This window comes from Gossypium hirsutum, chromosome D12 (genome assembly GCF_007990345.1).
Source record: "Gossypium hirsutum isolate 1008001.06 chromosome D12, Gossypium_hirsutum_v2.1, whole genome shotgun sequence".
In the NCBI taxonomy this organism is placed as follows: domain Eukaryota; kingdom Viridiplantae; phylum Streptophyta; class Magnoliopsida; order Malvales; family Malvaceae; genus Gossypium; species Gossypium hirsutum.
The window spans coordinates 63143878-63156809 of NC_053448.1; the positions used below are offsets into that span (position 1 = coordinate 63143878).

The 12932-nt window shown below is 38.5% G+C and overlaps 2 protein-coding genes across 2 annotated transcripts; one reads left to right on the forward strand and one right to left on the reverse strand.

Annotated features, from left to right (window-relative positions):
- Window positions 1-894: 894 nt before the first annotated feature.
- Window positions 895-4089, forward strand: LOC107939787 (rac-like GTP-binding protein ARAC8). The gene is made up of 8 exons (NM_001327433.1): window positions 895-999; window positions 1283-1370; window positions 1551-1660; window positions 1739-1802; window positions 2788-2852; window positions 2933-2998; window positions 3311-3408; window positions 3836-4089. The coding sequence occupies exons 1-8, from the start codon at window positions 895-897 to the stop codon at window positions 3873-3875; spliced, it is 636 nt and encodes a 211-aa protein (NP_001314362.1). The 3' UTR covers window positions 3876-4089.
- Window positions 4090-4690: 601 nt separating this feature from the next.
- LOC107939786 (mucin-19) lies at window positions 4691-12589 on the reverse strand. The gene is given in 6 exon segments (XM_041107835.1): window positions 4691-5163; window positions 5312-7011; window positions 7176-9536; window positions 9539-9848; window positions 9926-10297; window positions 11996-12589. Coding segments are annotated over 5 exon segments (4851 nt in total). The 5' UTR covers window positions 12143-12589; the 3' UTR covers window positions 4691-5163; window positions 5312-5350.
- Between the last annotated feature and the right edge of the window lie 343 nt (window positions 12590-12932).

Sequence of the window (12932 nt, forward strand, 5' to 3'; positions counted from 1 at the left end):
TTTTCATTTAAATCACTAAACTATTCGTAAATTTTTATTTAAGACATTAGGCTGTTACGTTTTTTTTCTTTAAAATTCTAGCTAACAAGCTCCAAGTCACGATTTAACGATCAATACAGTGAATCAATATCCATTAACGAGTAGAATATACCTTAGATTTAAGTTGATCGGACGGTTAGTATTGGAGATCGAAGAAGAAAACTATTTAATTTTTAGTTCGTAAATTCGTGACGTTGAACTCTTCTTTATGAAAAGAAACTGAACAATAAAATAGAGAGAAAATGAGAACTTTCGATTGCTGTAGACAGTGTGAACATAGAAGGCCAAACAACAATAATTTTAACAACCTAGTGACTTAAATGAAAACTTTCGAATAGTTCAATGACCATTTTGTAACATTTGAAGTTAAGTGACTAAAATATAAATTTACTAATAATCTAATAACTCGAGTGTAATTTAACCAATAGAAAATTAGAAACCAAAAAATACTTTGAACGTATTATTATATTATCTTTTAAAAGCTCTTAACCCCTATATTACTCAACTTGAAAAATGAAAAGTGGAGAAGGAAGAAAGAAGTAAATTATGCATAATTCAAAGAAGAAATATTAATACTAAAAAAAAATCTGAAGTTGTGCAGTAAATTCACAATCTCCATTGTCAAGAAAGAAAGAAAAAAGTAGTAAGAGTAGTAATAGAATTGATAAAGAAGAAGTGAAATGAGTGAGAATCATGTGATCCACCCCACTCTTCTCTCTCACACTCTTTGTCTCTAAATCCAAAATCCAACTAAAAAAGATCATAAATTTATCCATCCATCAAAACTACCCAAGCTTTTTTCTTTCTTTCTTTTCTTTTTTTTTTTCTGTATTTGCTTTATTGTTTTGTGTTTCAATGGCTTCAAGCGCTTCAAGATTTATCAAATGTGTAACAGTTGGAGATGGAGCTGTTGGCAAGACTTGCATGCTTATTTGCTATACAAGTAACAAGTTCCCGACCGTATGTTCTTAATTTTTTCCTCTTTTCTTATCTCTCTGGGTATATATCTTGTTTTTTAGATTTTTGCTGCTAGAGTTTCCATTTATTCTTGTTTTTTTTTTTTCATCCTGTTTCATGTAAAGACTCTAGCTTTATAGTTCTGAACATGTTTCTAGCTTACTTATTCATGATCATCAAAAGTATGTCCTTTTGGGGTTCTTATAACTTAGCTGAATTTTCTCATCTGGGTTTTTCTTGTTCTTTTATTGTTTGAATCTGGGGTTTTACTGTGCTTTGTCATCAGGATTACATACCAACAGTTTTTGATAACTTCAGTGCCAACGTTGTAGTTGAAGGCACAACTGTGAACTTAGGTCTTTGGGACACGGCTGGTATCAATTCTACTTTGACGTTTTATGCTTTAAGTTTTATGTTTGAAGCTCCAATTTACAGTCAGTATGGCATTGAATTTTCACATCAAAGTTGTTTGTTTCTTTTTAAAGTGAAATTTGATAAACATTTTCTTAAAATTTAAACTTGTTTTCAAGTATTGATTGATAACATTTTTATAGGACAAGAGGATTACAACAGACTAAGGCCATTGAGCTACAGAGGTGCAGATGTCTTTGTCTTAGCTTTCTCATTAGTTAGTCGAGCAAGCCATGAGAACGTACTAAAAAAGGTGAATTATCTTGGATATTCAGCTTCTTTCAACAGTTGTGATGTCTTATGTTAATATTCTGCAATTCTCTGATGACAGTGGATTCCTGAACTTCAGCATTATGCCCCAGGCGTCCCTGTGGTTCTGGTTGGCACCAAATTGGGTAATTCTGCAATTACATCACTAGCTTTTTTAGTCAAACTAGATCTTAATTTAGTTTTTCACATTCTATACTTTGTAGTAGAATAGCATCACCAGATAGTTTAAAAACTACTTAAATGATATCTGCATGAAATTGGAGATTGGAGTAATATTTAGAATGGGGCTCATAGACTCATAGTTAGGGGATGTCTGGTGCAATTAACTCATGCAATAAATTAAGAGGTAGTGGAAGTGGCACTGATTGATGTGTGTAGTGCAAAAATTTTGTTTGGAAACTACTTGATGTACTAGAGATTTGGTCTAACCGAAGTTATGCATCTCGTAGAGATGGAAGAAAGGTAGGATATAGACTACTAAGACTTGAGAGAACAAATGAACAGAAAAATATTCCCTTGAGTGAAATTTGTTTTTCAAGCCTTGGTAGGTGGAAATCCAATGCTATTTTATTCTAATCATAGGCCTGAACTCAGGCTTGCTCAAATATCATGAGGTAGTTTTGTGTTGTTTTGATCTAAAAGTGGTCATGCTCATCGGAAAATTAAATGCAAAATTGAAAGCTAATAGAGTTAAGAGAATAGTTGTCAATTGCTTCTGCACAAGTCCTTGATTACTTCAATATCAAGTCCACAATTTAGTGACACTTCCAGTTAAATCTTAGTATCTTCTTTTCTCCATTGTTTTCACCTTATGTTGATGTCGCATATTTTAAATTCTACTGGACAGACTACTTCTCCAGCTAATTGACCAAAAGGACTGTTTAGTGCTCTCATGTAGAAATAGAAATTGTGGGTTCTGGCATCTTCTGAAAGGAAATTTTTTAACCTGAAACTTTTAATATGCCCTTTTGAATTGGTATTTGAATGATCCATGTCTTTTATAAAGGAGCCTTTAAAAGTTAATTTAGTACTATAGGCAACATTGCAATTTTTATGTGATCATTTGCTAGATAACGTACTAATTTCTTTTTTTTTTAAATGGACAAATAGATCTTCGTGAGGATAAACATTATCTGGCTGATCATCCTGGCTTGCTGCCGGTTAGCACCGCACAGGTGTGATATCTCTTACCGGTAGGATTTGTAATATAGATATTATTAGCGTTTTTGTACTTTAACCATCCTATGAAAAACAGGGCGAGGAGCTCCGCAAACAGATAGGTGCTGCTTATTACATTGAGTGCAGCTCAAAAACTCAGCAGGTATGAAGAAAGTTTGGTAACTACTCTTTATTAATGACCTTGGGAGACTTGAGTCTCTTAAGGACAAACTGGAGGAGTTCTTGGTGGAAATTGGTTTATAGACATGAACTCTTCGATCTTGGTCACTTGTTAACTCTTTATCTGTTGACATGCATCACGTCATGTTACTAACATAAAGATCCTATCTCAAACTTGTCTTTGGAGTTTCCATACTTTAGGCTCAGATCCTGGTGTTATGGCAGTCTAAAAAAGATTCATGCATTGTTTTACAAGTAGCATGGAGCTTTTTCAGTTATGATTTTGCTTGTGCAGAACGTGAAAGCAGTTTTTGATGATGCAATCAAAGTTGTAATCAAGCCACCCCAGAAACAGAAGGAGAAGAAGAAAAAGCCAAGTCGAGGATGTCTAATGTCGGTATTTTCTCTTATTAAAGTTTTGGGTGCTTGTTATTATCTGACAGTCTTAACATATGAAATTTAAAGCTTTTGAATTAGTATGCATACTTGATACTGAGTAGCTTAGATATGACATGGCACATTTGGTCTTTATGTTATCAACAAGCGACACTAAGAATCCCCTTATAATTGAATCATTTCCGTGTTCTGCATTCTCATGCTTCGAAGCTCACTAAATTATTAGCTATGGGAGTTATTTGTTGTATTCAATTAAATCAAATGCAAGTAACAAAACTTTCAAACTTGAGTGTGGGGCTTAACCAGTTGCATCTTGACATATCGTGTATGGATGTGTAAGAACTGTGCGATTACTGTGTATTTGTTTAATCCGGAAGCAACAATATCCAGGACATGATCTCCTTTCCATTCATTCAAATTGCAGAAATGTCTTCTGCGGGAGGAACTTCGTGCCTGCTAAATGAGACGGATTGGCTTCAGTCAAAAATCAAATGCTTGTGTTCCTCTTGCTACCTAGAGATTCTTTTTAGACAAACAGGATCAAGTCGGCTTGTTTATCATGCAACGCTTTTAGCATACAGATTTATTTCTAATCTTACGCTTTAATTCGGATGCTAATTTACCATAGTGATTTCTTGTATAGAGTTAAAGCTTAATGGACTTGTGGTTTTATGCATGGAAAAGAAAAACACAAGTGTGCTTTGAGTTATGTTATCTTACAATTGAAGTTTTTATATTATATATTCATAAACATTCCCAATACGGAGGAAATGGATAATGAGAACAGTTTTGCTGTAATTGAAGTCAAGGAATGATTATCGATATCGGAATTGCACGTCTTTACGTTCAAGAGAAGACCCAATTATTGTTTTCTGGTGCGTAAATATAATAACCAATTCGGCGTGCGTCATGATTTTGCTCGATGCTGTTAAGACTGACATGTGGGTCAAGCACAAACAAGAACTCGAATACTCCTACAGAACGGTAGCATTGTCTTCAGAATATTCTGTTTTCCAAATGGATATGGGACATGTAGAAATCGGAGCATGGAAATTCGACGTGAATATGTCAATGGCTCACCGCAAGCTCCAGATTCCAGAAAGGGCTTGGCTTTGCCTACTACTCGAATCAACACCAAATATATGAACGCAATGGAAACGGATGAATGATCAAATATTACTTGCCCACTCCAGTGTATGCACTCAGTCTTAACTGCCTCCATTACATTCTAATAATATTCATAGCAAGCAAAGCTGACACCAATTAAAACTGTAGCATATCAACTACAATTAGAGTTTATCAATTAAATAAAATATATGAATACATCATCAACCACAGCAACCAAGTCATGCCACATCAGAAAAAAGGCTTCAGTATCAAAATTCGGTGACCACTTTAATTGGAAAAGAAAAAGAAAAAGAAAATTAAAAGGTGAAAGAACAAAAAAAGTCAAGAAAAATATGCACTAAAAAGCAGTATGGGCACCAATTTCTAATGTCTGGGCAACATATGGGCATGATTTCCAACAGTTATAATATCTACAAAGGGAAAATGATCTGTGTCCAGAACAAATTCAAGGAACAAAGCTTGAATACACCCCGAACAGATTCTTTTACGGTACAGTCGATATGCCGAAAAGGTGGGGGGTTGGAGACTATGAACAAACATCAAATGGCTCACTTACCACCCATCCTCTAAGCAAACACAGGTCAGAAGACCTCTGGGGGTTAGCCAATGCCCATCCTTGAAGAACTGAAAAAGAATACATCAAATTGGTCAATAAAAAATTTCCATAGTTCTAATATCAATTTTCTCCCTAGTAGGTATAGAAATAGCAAAATGGGGAGAAGAAAAATGGAAAATTTGTCAAAAGAAGCTGAGAAGAAACTAAATGACTCACAAGCTTTAATGGGCCACTAAACAGTGACATCTAAGGATGCTACTGCCATGAAGATTGCTTGTATCCATCCCATCCTCCCTCAGGTTCCTTCCTTTTCAAAACCCCACCTGGCACCTGATACATTCTTGCTTGTTCCTCTGCCAGGGACTGAGAACTGGCAACAGACAGATGCCGAGATGCAAGAGGTGCTGTCTCATCTCTTCCTTCAATGTCTGGGCCTCCAGGCCCTGCATTTAAATCTAGACCGTGCCTTCCCCACTTCCTTCCACTCTCAGCACTACTATTATAACTACTGTCCGGAAGGTTAACAACATAGGGCCTTGTGTAATGGGATGGAACAGTGCCAGCAGGTCCTAACAATTGTGAATGGACCGGGGGAAAACAAAACCTCCCACCAGAAGATGAATCAGCATAAGTTGTTGAACTGCCAGAAAAGCTGGTTGAAGGAAGAGGAAAAGTTGTTCCAAAGGGAAACACAGGATATTGGAAAGGAGTTGATGGAAAGGGCACTGCTGGTGCAGATGACAACACAGGTGCCCTATAGACATCAGGATTAAAAGGGGTGGCACCAGTAGGGGGACCCAACACCCTTTGTGTTCCACCAGTTGCAACAATTGGAAAAGGTTGCTCCCTATCAGGCAAAATTGATGGAATAGTAACAGCTGAGTATGTATTCCCTGTAGGAAACCATGACGAGAAATTTGCCATCTCAGCATTGTTTATCTGCAGGCTGGGAACTGGTGCTTGAGATAGCACATTGCTGTTTCTATTATGATGGCTAAATAGTGATGGTTCAGCACTCGCCTCATCAACAGCGGGTCCATTGTTCAAATCAAAGTCCCTGCGGAAACTTGCCTCACCATTAAGAATACCAACTGATGATTTTATTGGATGCATAGGGGCATCTATTCTGCGACTATTTCCAGTTGAGTGATTACCCAAATCAGCAGGTTCATCAACTCTGTTCAAATCAAGATCAAGTCCACCAGAAGAGCGAACGGGTGCCGGACCAACCAACCCACATTTGAAATCACGATTATTTGAAAGGTCTAGTGCAGAGTTTGTGCCCTGGGCAGAACTTTGAAAAGCAAGATCCTCAAGGACTCTCTCATCAGGTACATTCAAATCAATATCCAATGGAGGACGACACTGTTTTCCAGTACTGGCATCAGGAATGGAAGCATTGTTTGTACCCAGAGGCATATCTAGACTTTTTCTGGGTTCAGCTGGCCGAAACGCACTTGTAGCAGCTGATCCCTTCCAACCGAGTGCCCCTTTAGTCCTCAGCAGGTCCTGTGGGGGAACAAAGGGGCCTTTAGCAGCAGCAGCAATAGTAATAGAAGCAGGAAGGCTGCTAGACACGGAAGAAACAGGGAAAGGCAATGAGCTAATTAATTGGACAGGAGCTGTCACATTATTTGATTCCACAAATTTCCCATCATCTGCATTGAAGTCTTCATTCAAGTCGAATTCTACTTTAGCATCTGTATCAGCAACACCAGTAGCAGGAGTATCTGTAGTGATCGATGTGCATTCTTCTGCTTCATCTGCTTCTACACCAGTCACCTTAGATCCCCTTGGCTTCTTAGTTTGTCCTGTTTCCGACGATGCCTTACAAGGAGATGGTCTACCATGTACTTCATGACCCTCACTACATTCTATGTTCTCCTGCACGTGCTCACCTTTCTGGGCAGTAACAACTGAACCAAAACATATTCAATTTAATTACCAGTTTAATAATGACAAAATAATAATAATAATAACAACAATAATAATAATAAAGGAATGCAAAACAAAAGCTTAAAATAATAAATAACAAGTGCTTCAAACTTAATAAGGACATCAATGATCAGAGAAGCATTACTTTCCAACTCAGGTTTTTGTTTCTCATTGTGACTGGCATGACTCGGTGCATCAGTCTCAACATCCTTCTCAGCCTTCACTTCATCAACATGTTCCAAAACTGTATCTCTGGAAGGACCAGGAGGCAGTGCTTCTTTATCTGTTCCTTTGATGAAATGCCCAAAAACATTCGCTGACTTCTGATGAGTCTGTGAACTTCTCTCCGAATCTTCAGTGACATTTTTCTTGTTATTATCCGCATCAACTTCAATAGAAGGTACAGATGAAGAACCTTCAACCACTTCTTTCTCCACTTTTACACCTGGATCGATGACCTCTTCATTTACCTCAGAAGTGTTCCCCTTTTGTTTAGCATCCAAACAGCAATCATCATCCACTTCATCAGACTTTTTATCCAAGCGCTCTTTGGAATCATCAATATCAGTAGTTTTCTCCACGGTGCATGCAGAGGGCAGATTGACTAAAGCAGCCATCACAATTTCCTTTAATTTACCATTTTCAGGACATTGATCTGCAATCTTTGGCAAAGATGAAGTTAAATGCTCATTCAGCTCTCCTAATTTCTCTAGAGAGGAACCAGTCTTGCTTTCTGCATTTTTAGGCCATGAATTACCAGCAGCAACACCCTGCTTTAGATGCTCATCATCTGCACCCTCAACAGACTGATTCCGATTTTGAACAACCTCATCCCCCGAAGGTTTTAATTTAGTTTCATTGCCTGTGGAAGAATGCTCAACAAGAGGGGTATTTCTTTGTGGAGAATCAATCGGTGAAGCCCCATCTGACTTAGAGAAGTCTCCAGTAGCCACACTAGCAAGCAAATTCATTCCAGCATCATCCCCAACTGGCAAGCACTCATTTGCTTCGGCGTACTTAGCACAACTATCAATTAGAGCATTTATGGAACTAAAAGAAGCATCTTGCAGTTTCCCTGATTTAAGTTCATTTCCAGAAGATGAGGAAGCAGTTTTTGTAACTTCAGTTGTTTTCCTAGCATCTTCTCCAGTCCTACAGTTTTCCTCATCATGAACAGCTGCAGGTGAACCATCTCCCTCATCAGACCCAGTCAGCACATCTTTGAAGTCATTGCTCTGCCAAGATTCGGTATTCACATCAGTGGCAACATTTGCCCTATAACTCTCACTTTTCTCCTTCATGTTACGATCTAATTGCTCATGTTTCTCTGAAAGCACAGGAGAAGAAGCTCTGCTATTCATGACTGGATGATCTTCAAGAGATCCTCCACTGGCACTTTGTGCAGGACTTCTACCTCTATTTGGGATCTTAACAATGAACTTATGACTATTACCCTCAGCTGTAGGAGGATCAGTTAACTTTTCACATGTTAAACCAGACTGTGATACTTTTTCTGAAGCAGGATTTCTATGCAATGAAGAATTTTTGCTTGATCCAGCTTCCCTTTGAGCCCCTGATGGACCTGGGAAACCATTAATGGATTTCCGGTGCCGTGAAGAACTACCTGAGATCTTAGCCACTATTCCTGAACCAGCTGCAGAACTTCTTGCATCCTCCTTTCCAGAAACTCCCCCAGTCTTCCCATGATCACTAGAACAAGACTGACTATTGTTGTGGGACTGACTAGAACTGCTGCTTTTTTCATCCCGTGTGGTAGTTTGAGGGTCAGAGGTGCCAACAACAGCAGCATTTCGTGCCTGCCCATCTTTTAAGTTTGTACTGGCTGAGGCAGGTGATGTTGCTGCCTTCACAGGCCCTGGTGATGCAGAAGCAGACTTGGTCGTGATCTCTCCTTGAGCAAGCTTAACCGAACCAGTTTTAGAGGCAGAAAGTTGGGTTACTGAACTCTTCATGGCAACATCAGATGATCCAGAGTGCTTGCTTCCACTGTGAGAAACATCAGAAAGACGAGCTCTAGCAGACCACGGAACACCCTGATTTGAACCACACTTGGCATCCATCTCAGCCTCTACTCGTTTTTTCCATGTATCAACTAAACTCCTTGCTTTCTTCTGTATTTCTATATTCTTATGAGTACGCAAATGATTCACAGACTTGCCAATGTTACACATCTGCAGAGCTGTAAGATTTACAGGTAGCTTATCAAGAGCTCGGAGTAAGGTTAAAAGAAAATCATCAACTGATCTATCATCCTTGGAGCCGCTACCATCTCCAATCTTCCCTTTGTGGACTTCCTGGAGCCATTCATCAAAAACAGGCAACCCTCTGAGCTGAACAAAATGACTAAGACAGTCAAACTTATCTGTAGCTGCTATGACACCAGCAAGCATTGACCGGCTCACCAAATCTACTTTCTTCTCATTTCTCTCAGACACCATGAGTTGAACCAATTTCTCAACTCCTGCATAATCTTCTAGTCCCCCTTTTCAGTAATTTTAGCAATCTCAGATTTTAGATTAACTTCTGGTCTACCATGACCAGAATCCCCATCATCCATTTTACTAGTACGTTCCCTTTTGACAGGCTCGAAGCCTTGATCCCCACGCTCCCTCTTTTTCCCCTTACCCTGAGAAGGAAATGAGGAAGCACTGTTCTGTACGCTATCTGAACCAGGTTTTAACTGTGATGTTGACGTCGGACCATTCATTGGCTTTGGAGAACGGCCACCCTGCTGCACTGTTGCATGCATCTCTAAGCGCGTCTTATACAACAGCTGATCTACTTCTTCTTGTAGTTCCTGAAAATATAAGAAGAAAATATCAATAAAAAGGGTACAACATTAATAAGACATATGAAGGAGCAGATAGAACTCACATTAATATAATCTTGATCGGTTAGCCACCATAAACACTTGTTTGTAATGTCATAAACTCGCCGGCACACAAATGAGCAAATCCCTGATGGAAGTTCAACGTCTTTAGGAAGGAATGCAACTTTACACGGATGGAGTAAAGATGCAGCAGGAATCTCATCCTTATGGAAGGAATAAAAGATTTCGTTTGGCGCAGCTTCCAACAGGAGGCCTTTGCCAAGCTTTACTTCAGCAGGTCGATAAAGCCAATTTACACACAACTTTAACTTGTTTTCTTTCCCAGCAGTTAGACAACGAATTATTCCAATGAAAGGTGGAGAATCTTCGGGCGGTTTGAAGAGAGCACAGTCACCAACACTGATCTTACGTCCATCCTATTGGTAGCAAAACAGGCTATGTCAGTAACTTAGTGAACATCCAACCGTGTATGTAATTTTTTATCAGTGAAAAAATAAAGCAATTTGTACTATGAAAAAAAATGCTTGATCAAAAACCCAGATTGTAACCCACTCAGTTGTTTCTAAAAGCCATCAACTCTTGGCTTCAAAGACTAAGCCACCCAAAGGAAGCAGTGCAGGTAATTTAACACAGACAGAAACAACTCCAAGAACAACCCTCTACTAGCAAATAGCAAGAAATTCAGCTATTCAGATCTGTTGTGATTCCAATAATCCAGCTTTATTAGATAAGGACTTTTTGAAAAGCATATGTATAGATAAAGATGCAAATAATAACACCATTTAGGGTATGATCAGTCAGTTTCTAAATAAATTCACAAAACAAACAAGTTTTTCTTCAGTAAAATTACAATGCTTCTATAGATATTAAACCATAGTTTCACAATGTAAGAAATAAATCTACTAAAATTCAATTTAAGAGAAAATTGCACATTAATTATCCCTAAGCCATCAAACTTCAACAATAGCAGGAAGGAATTATAGTAATTCAGATATATCTAAAGCTATTTTACAACAACAATCAAGGAGAAGTTGAATTAGCAAGTCATTCAACCACTCAGATCTAGTCTGAGTCCAATAATCCAGCTTTATCAGACAAGAAAGACTTCAGAGATTCATATGTACAGAAAAGAGGCATATACCACCATATAGAGCATGACTGGCCACTTTTAAACAAATTCATGAAACAAATACTTCTCTTCAGTAAATCTACATCAAATGGCAAAATACTTCTACAGATTTTAAACTTCTCAGTATCTATTATAATACAACTTAAGAGCAAATGATGAACTAGAAACTAATTCTTTATCAACAAATTTCATGATTCGAGCTGTCCAAACTTTGGAAACTTCCCAATATTCTGTATAACAATAACGCTGGTGATTTCTTCTCCTTAACACTCCTTGATGGTAGGCAAATTCCCATGATCAACATATATACATTGATCTATCTGGACCTAAATTTCTCTATCATTTCCCAACACTCCCCCTGTCCATAACTCCATCATATTGGGTGAAAGGAAAACATCCAAGGCATGCTAAGCAACTGCTACTCGAAGTCCACAATTAAAAATTTCAGACAAGTCAATGGAAGGACCGTATCATCTATAGAAAAACTTGTATATGAAAAGAAAAGGACGTTCTGGTATCATAATTTAGCACACAAAGATATGTTAGAGAAAAATGTAAATTGGCCCAAGGAAACAGACTCTTCTCGATCATTACCCAAATTACAATGTAGTACACCGCTTCCCACAACTGAAGCTCTGTATGAACGACAAAAATCAAGCCAAAAGTTCTTACGCGAACACCTCGGCCAAACAATCCACCCAAAAGATCAAAAGTTAAATGCCTTCCAACAGATCAATATTCCAGCTGATTCAAAACCAAGCCAAGAAAAATCCAAGAAAATTAGGAGTACTTCCACACAATCCAGCACCAATTAAGCCACCATACCAAATTCCCAAAAGCAAAAGTGAACCCCTCTCTTCATTTCCACCAAATCAATCCGACAAAACCTCTCTTATCCAATCACAGGACGAAACAAAACAAGCAAACAAAAAGAACAGAAAATTGAATAGAATCAAATCAAATAAAAGCAGAAGAAAAGGTATACCTTTGAAAAGAAATTAACGGTAGATGAAGAAGAAGAAGAAGAGAGAGAAGCACCACCATCACCACTCAGAACAGCCGTTGAACGTGTAGGGACTGTCCACATGTGCCGTGCCTTTTTCCTCTCCTCACCTCCTCCCCGCCCATGCATAGCCTTGCATTTTCCCCTTCGAGTACCATCAATTCCCCCTCCTTATTTCTATCTTATTTTTCCCCTCTTCAATTTCCTCCCCTTTCTTTCAACAATTCCGTGCCCTAGATCCGCCCAAAACCCTACCTTTTACCATATACAGAAAAATCCCCCCTCAACCAACCCTAATTTCCCCAATCGCAAATCGGAAACCCTAATTCCCTTTGGATCGCGATTCCCCCTTTTACCCGACCTAATTCAATCTCAGATCCATCCACCGCGTTCGATTTTGTAAGCCGCCTTTCGATCTATAGAAGAACAAATGAGATTATTGAAAATTAAAGAGAGAGAAAATCGAGACAGATTAAAAAAAGAAATTTGTTTTTGATCGACTTTTAGAGAGAGAGAGAGAGAGAGAGAGAGAGAGAAGAAAAAAAAAGAGACAGACAGAGACAGAGACAGAGAGAGACGGCAAAAGGAAAGGTGTACTTGGGGTTACATGGTAGGGCAGAGCGGGCAATAGGATGGGCAGTTCGGGCAAGTACTTAACGAGGGGCAAGATATAGTCACAGTGCTGTGACGGAAATGAAATGACGTGTGTGGGATTCCGGATACGGGACTGGACTTGTTCGATTTCGTTTCAGATTATTAACTTAAAAAGTGTTTGACTCATCAGTGTTTGTTTTGGCACCTTTGACTTTTATTTTTATTTTTTTTGGGGGGGGGGTAATGAGGGCAAATGGGATTTTCAACGGCCGATAAAATTAAGGTTTTTGGGTTTTGATTTTTAGGGCGGGGACGATAAAGCTAC

What these genes read in the sequence shown, in the direction of transcription:
- LOC107939787 (NM_001327433.1), top strand. Translation starts at nt 895, where the DNA reads ATGGCTTCAAGCGCTTCAAGATTTATCAAATGTGTAACAGTTGGAGAT. An exon ending in CAAGTAACAAGTTCCCGACC is followed by an intron (nt 1,000 to 1,282) that starts GTATGTTCTTAA and finishes CTTTGTCATCAG; the next exon opens with GATTACATACCAACAGTTTT. An exon ending in CCAAGTCGAGGATGTCTAAT is followed by an intron (nt 3,409 to 3,835) that starts GTCGGTATTTTC and finishes TTCAAATTGCAG; the next exon opens with AAATGTCTTCTGCGGGAGGA.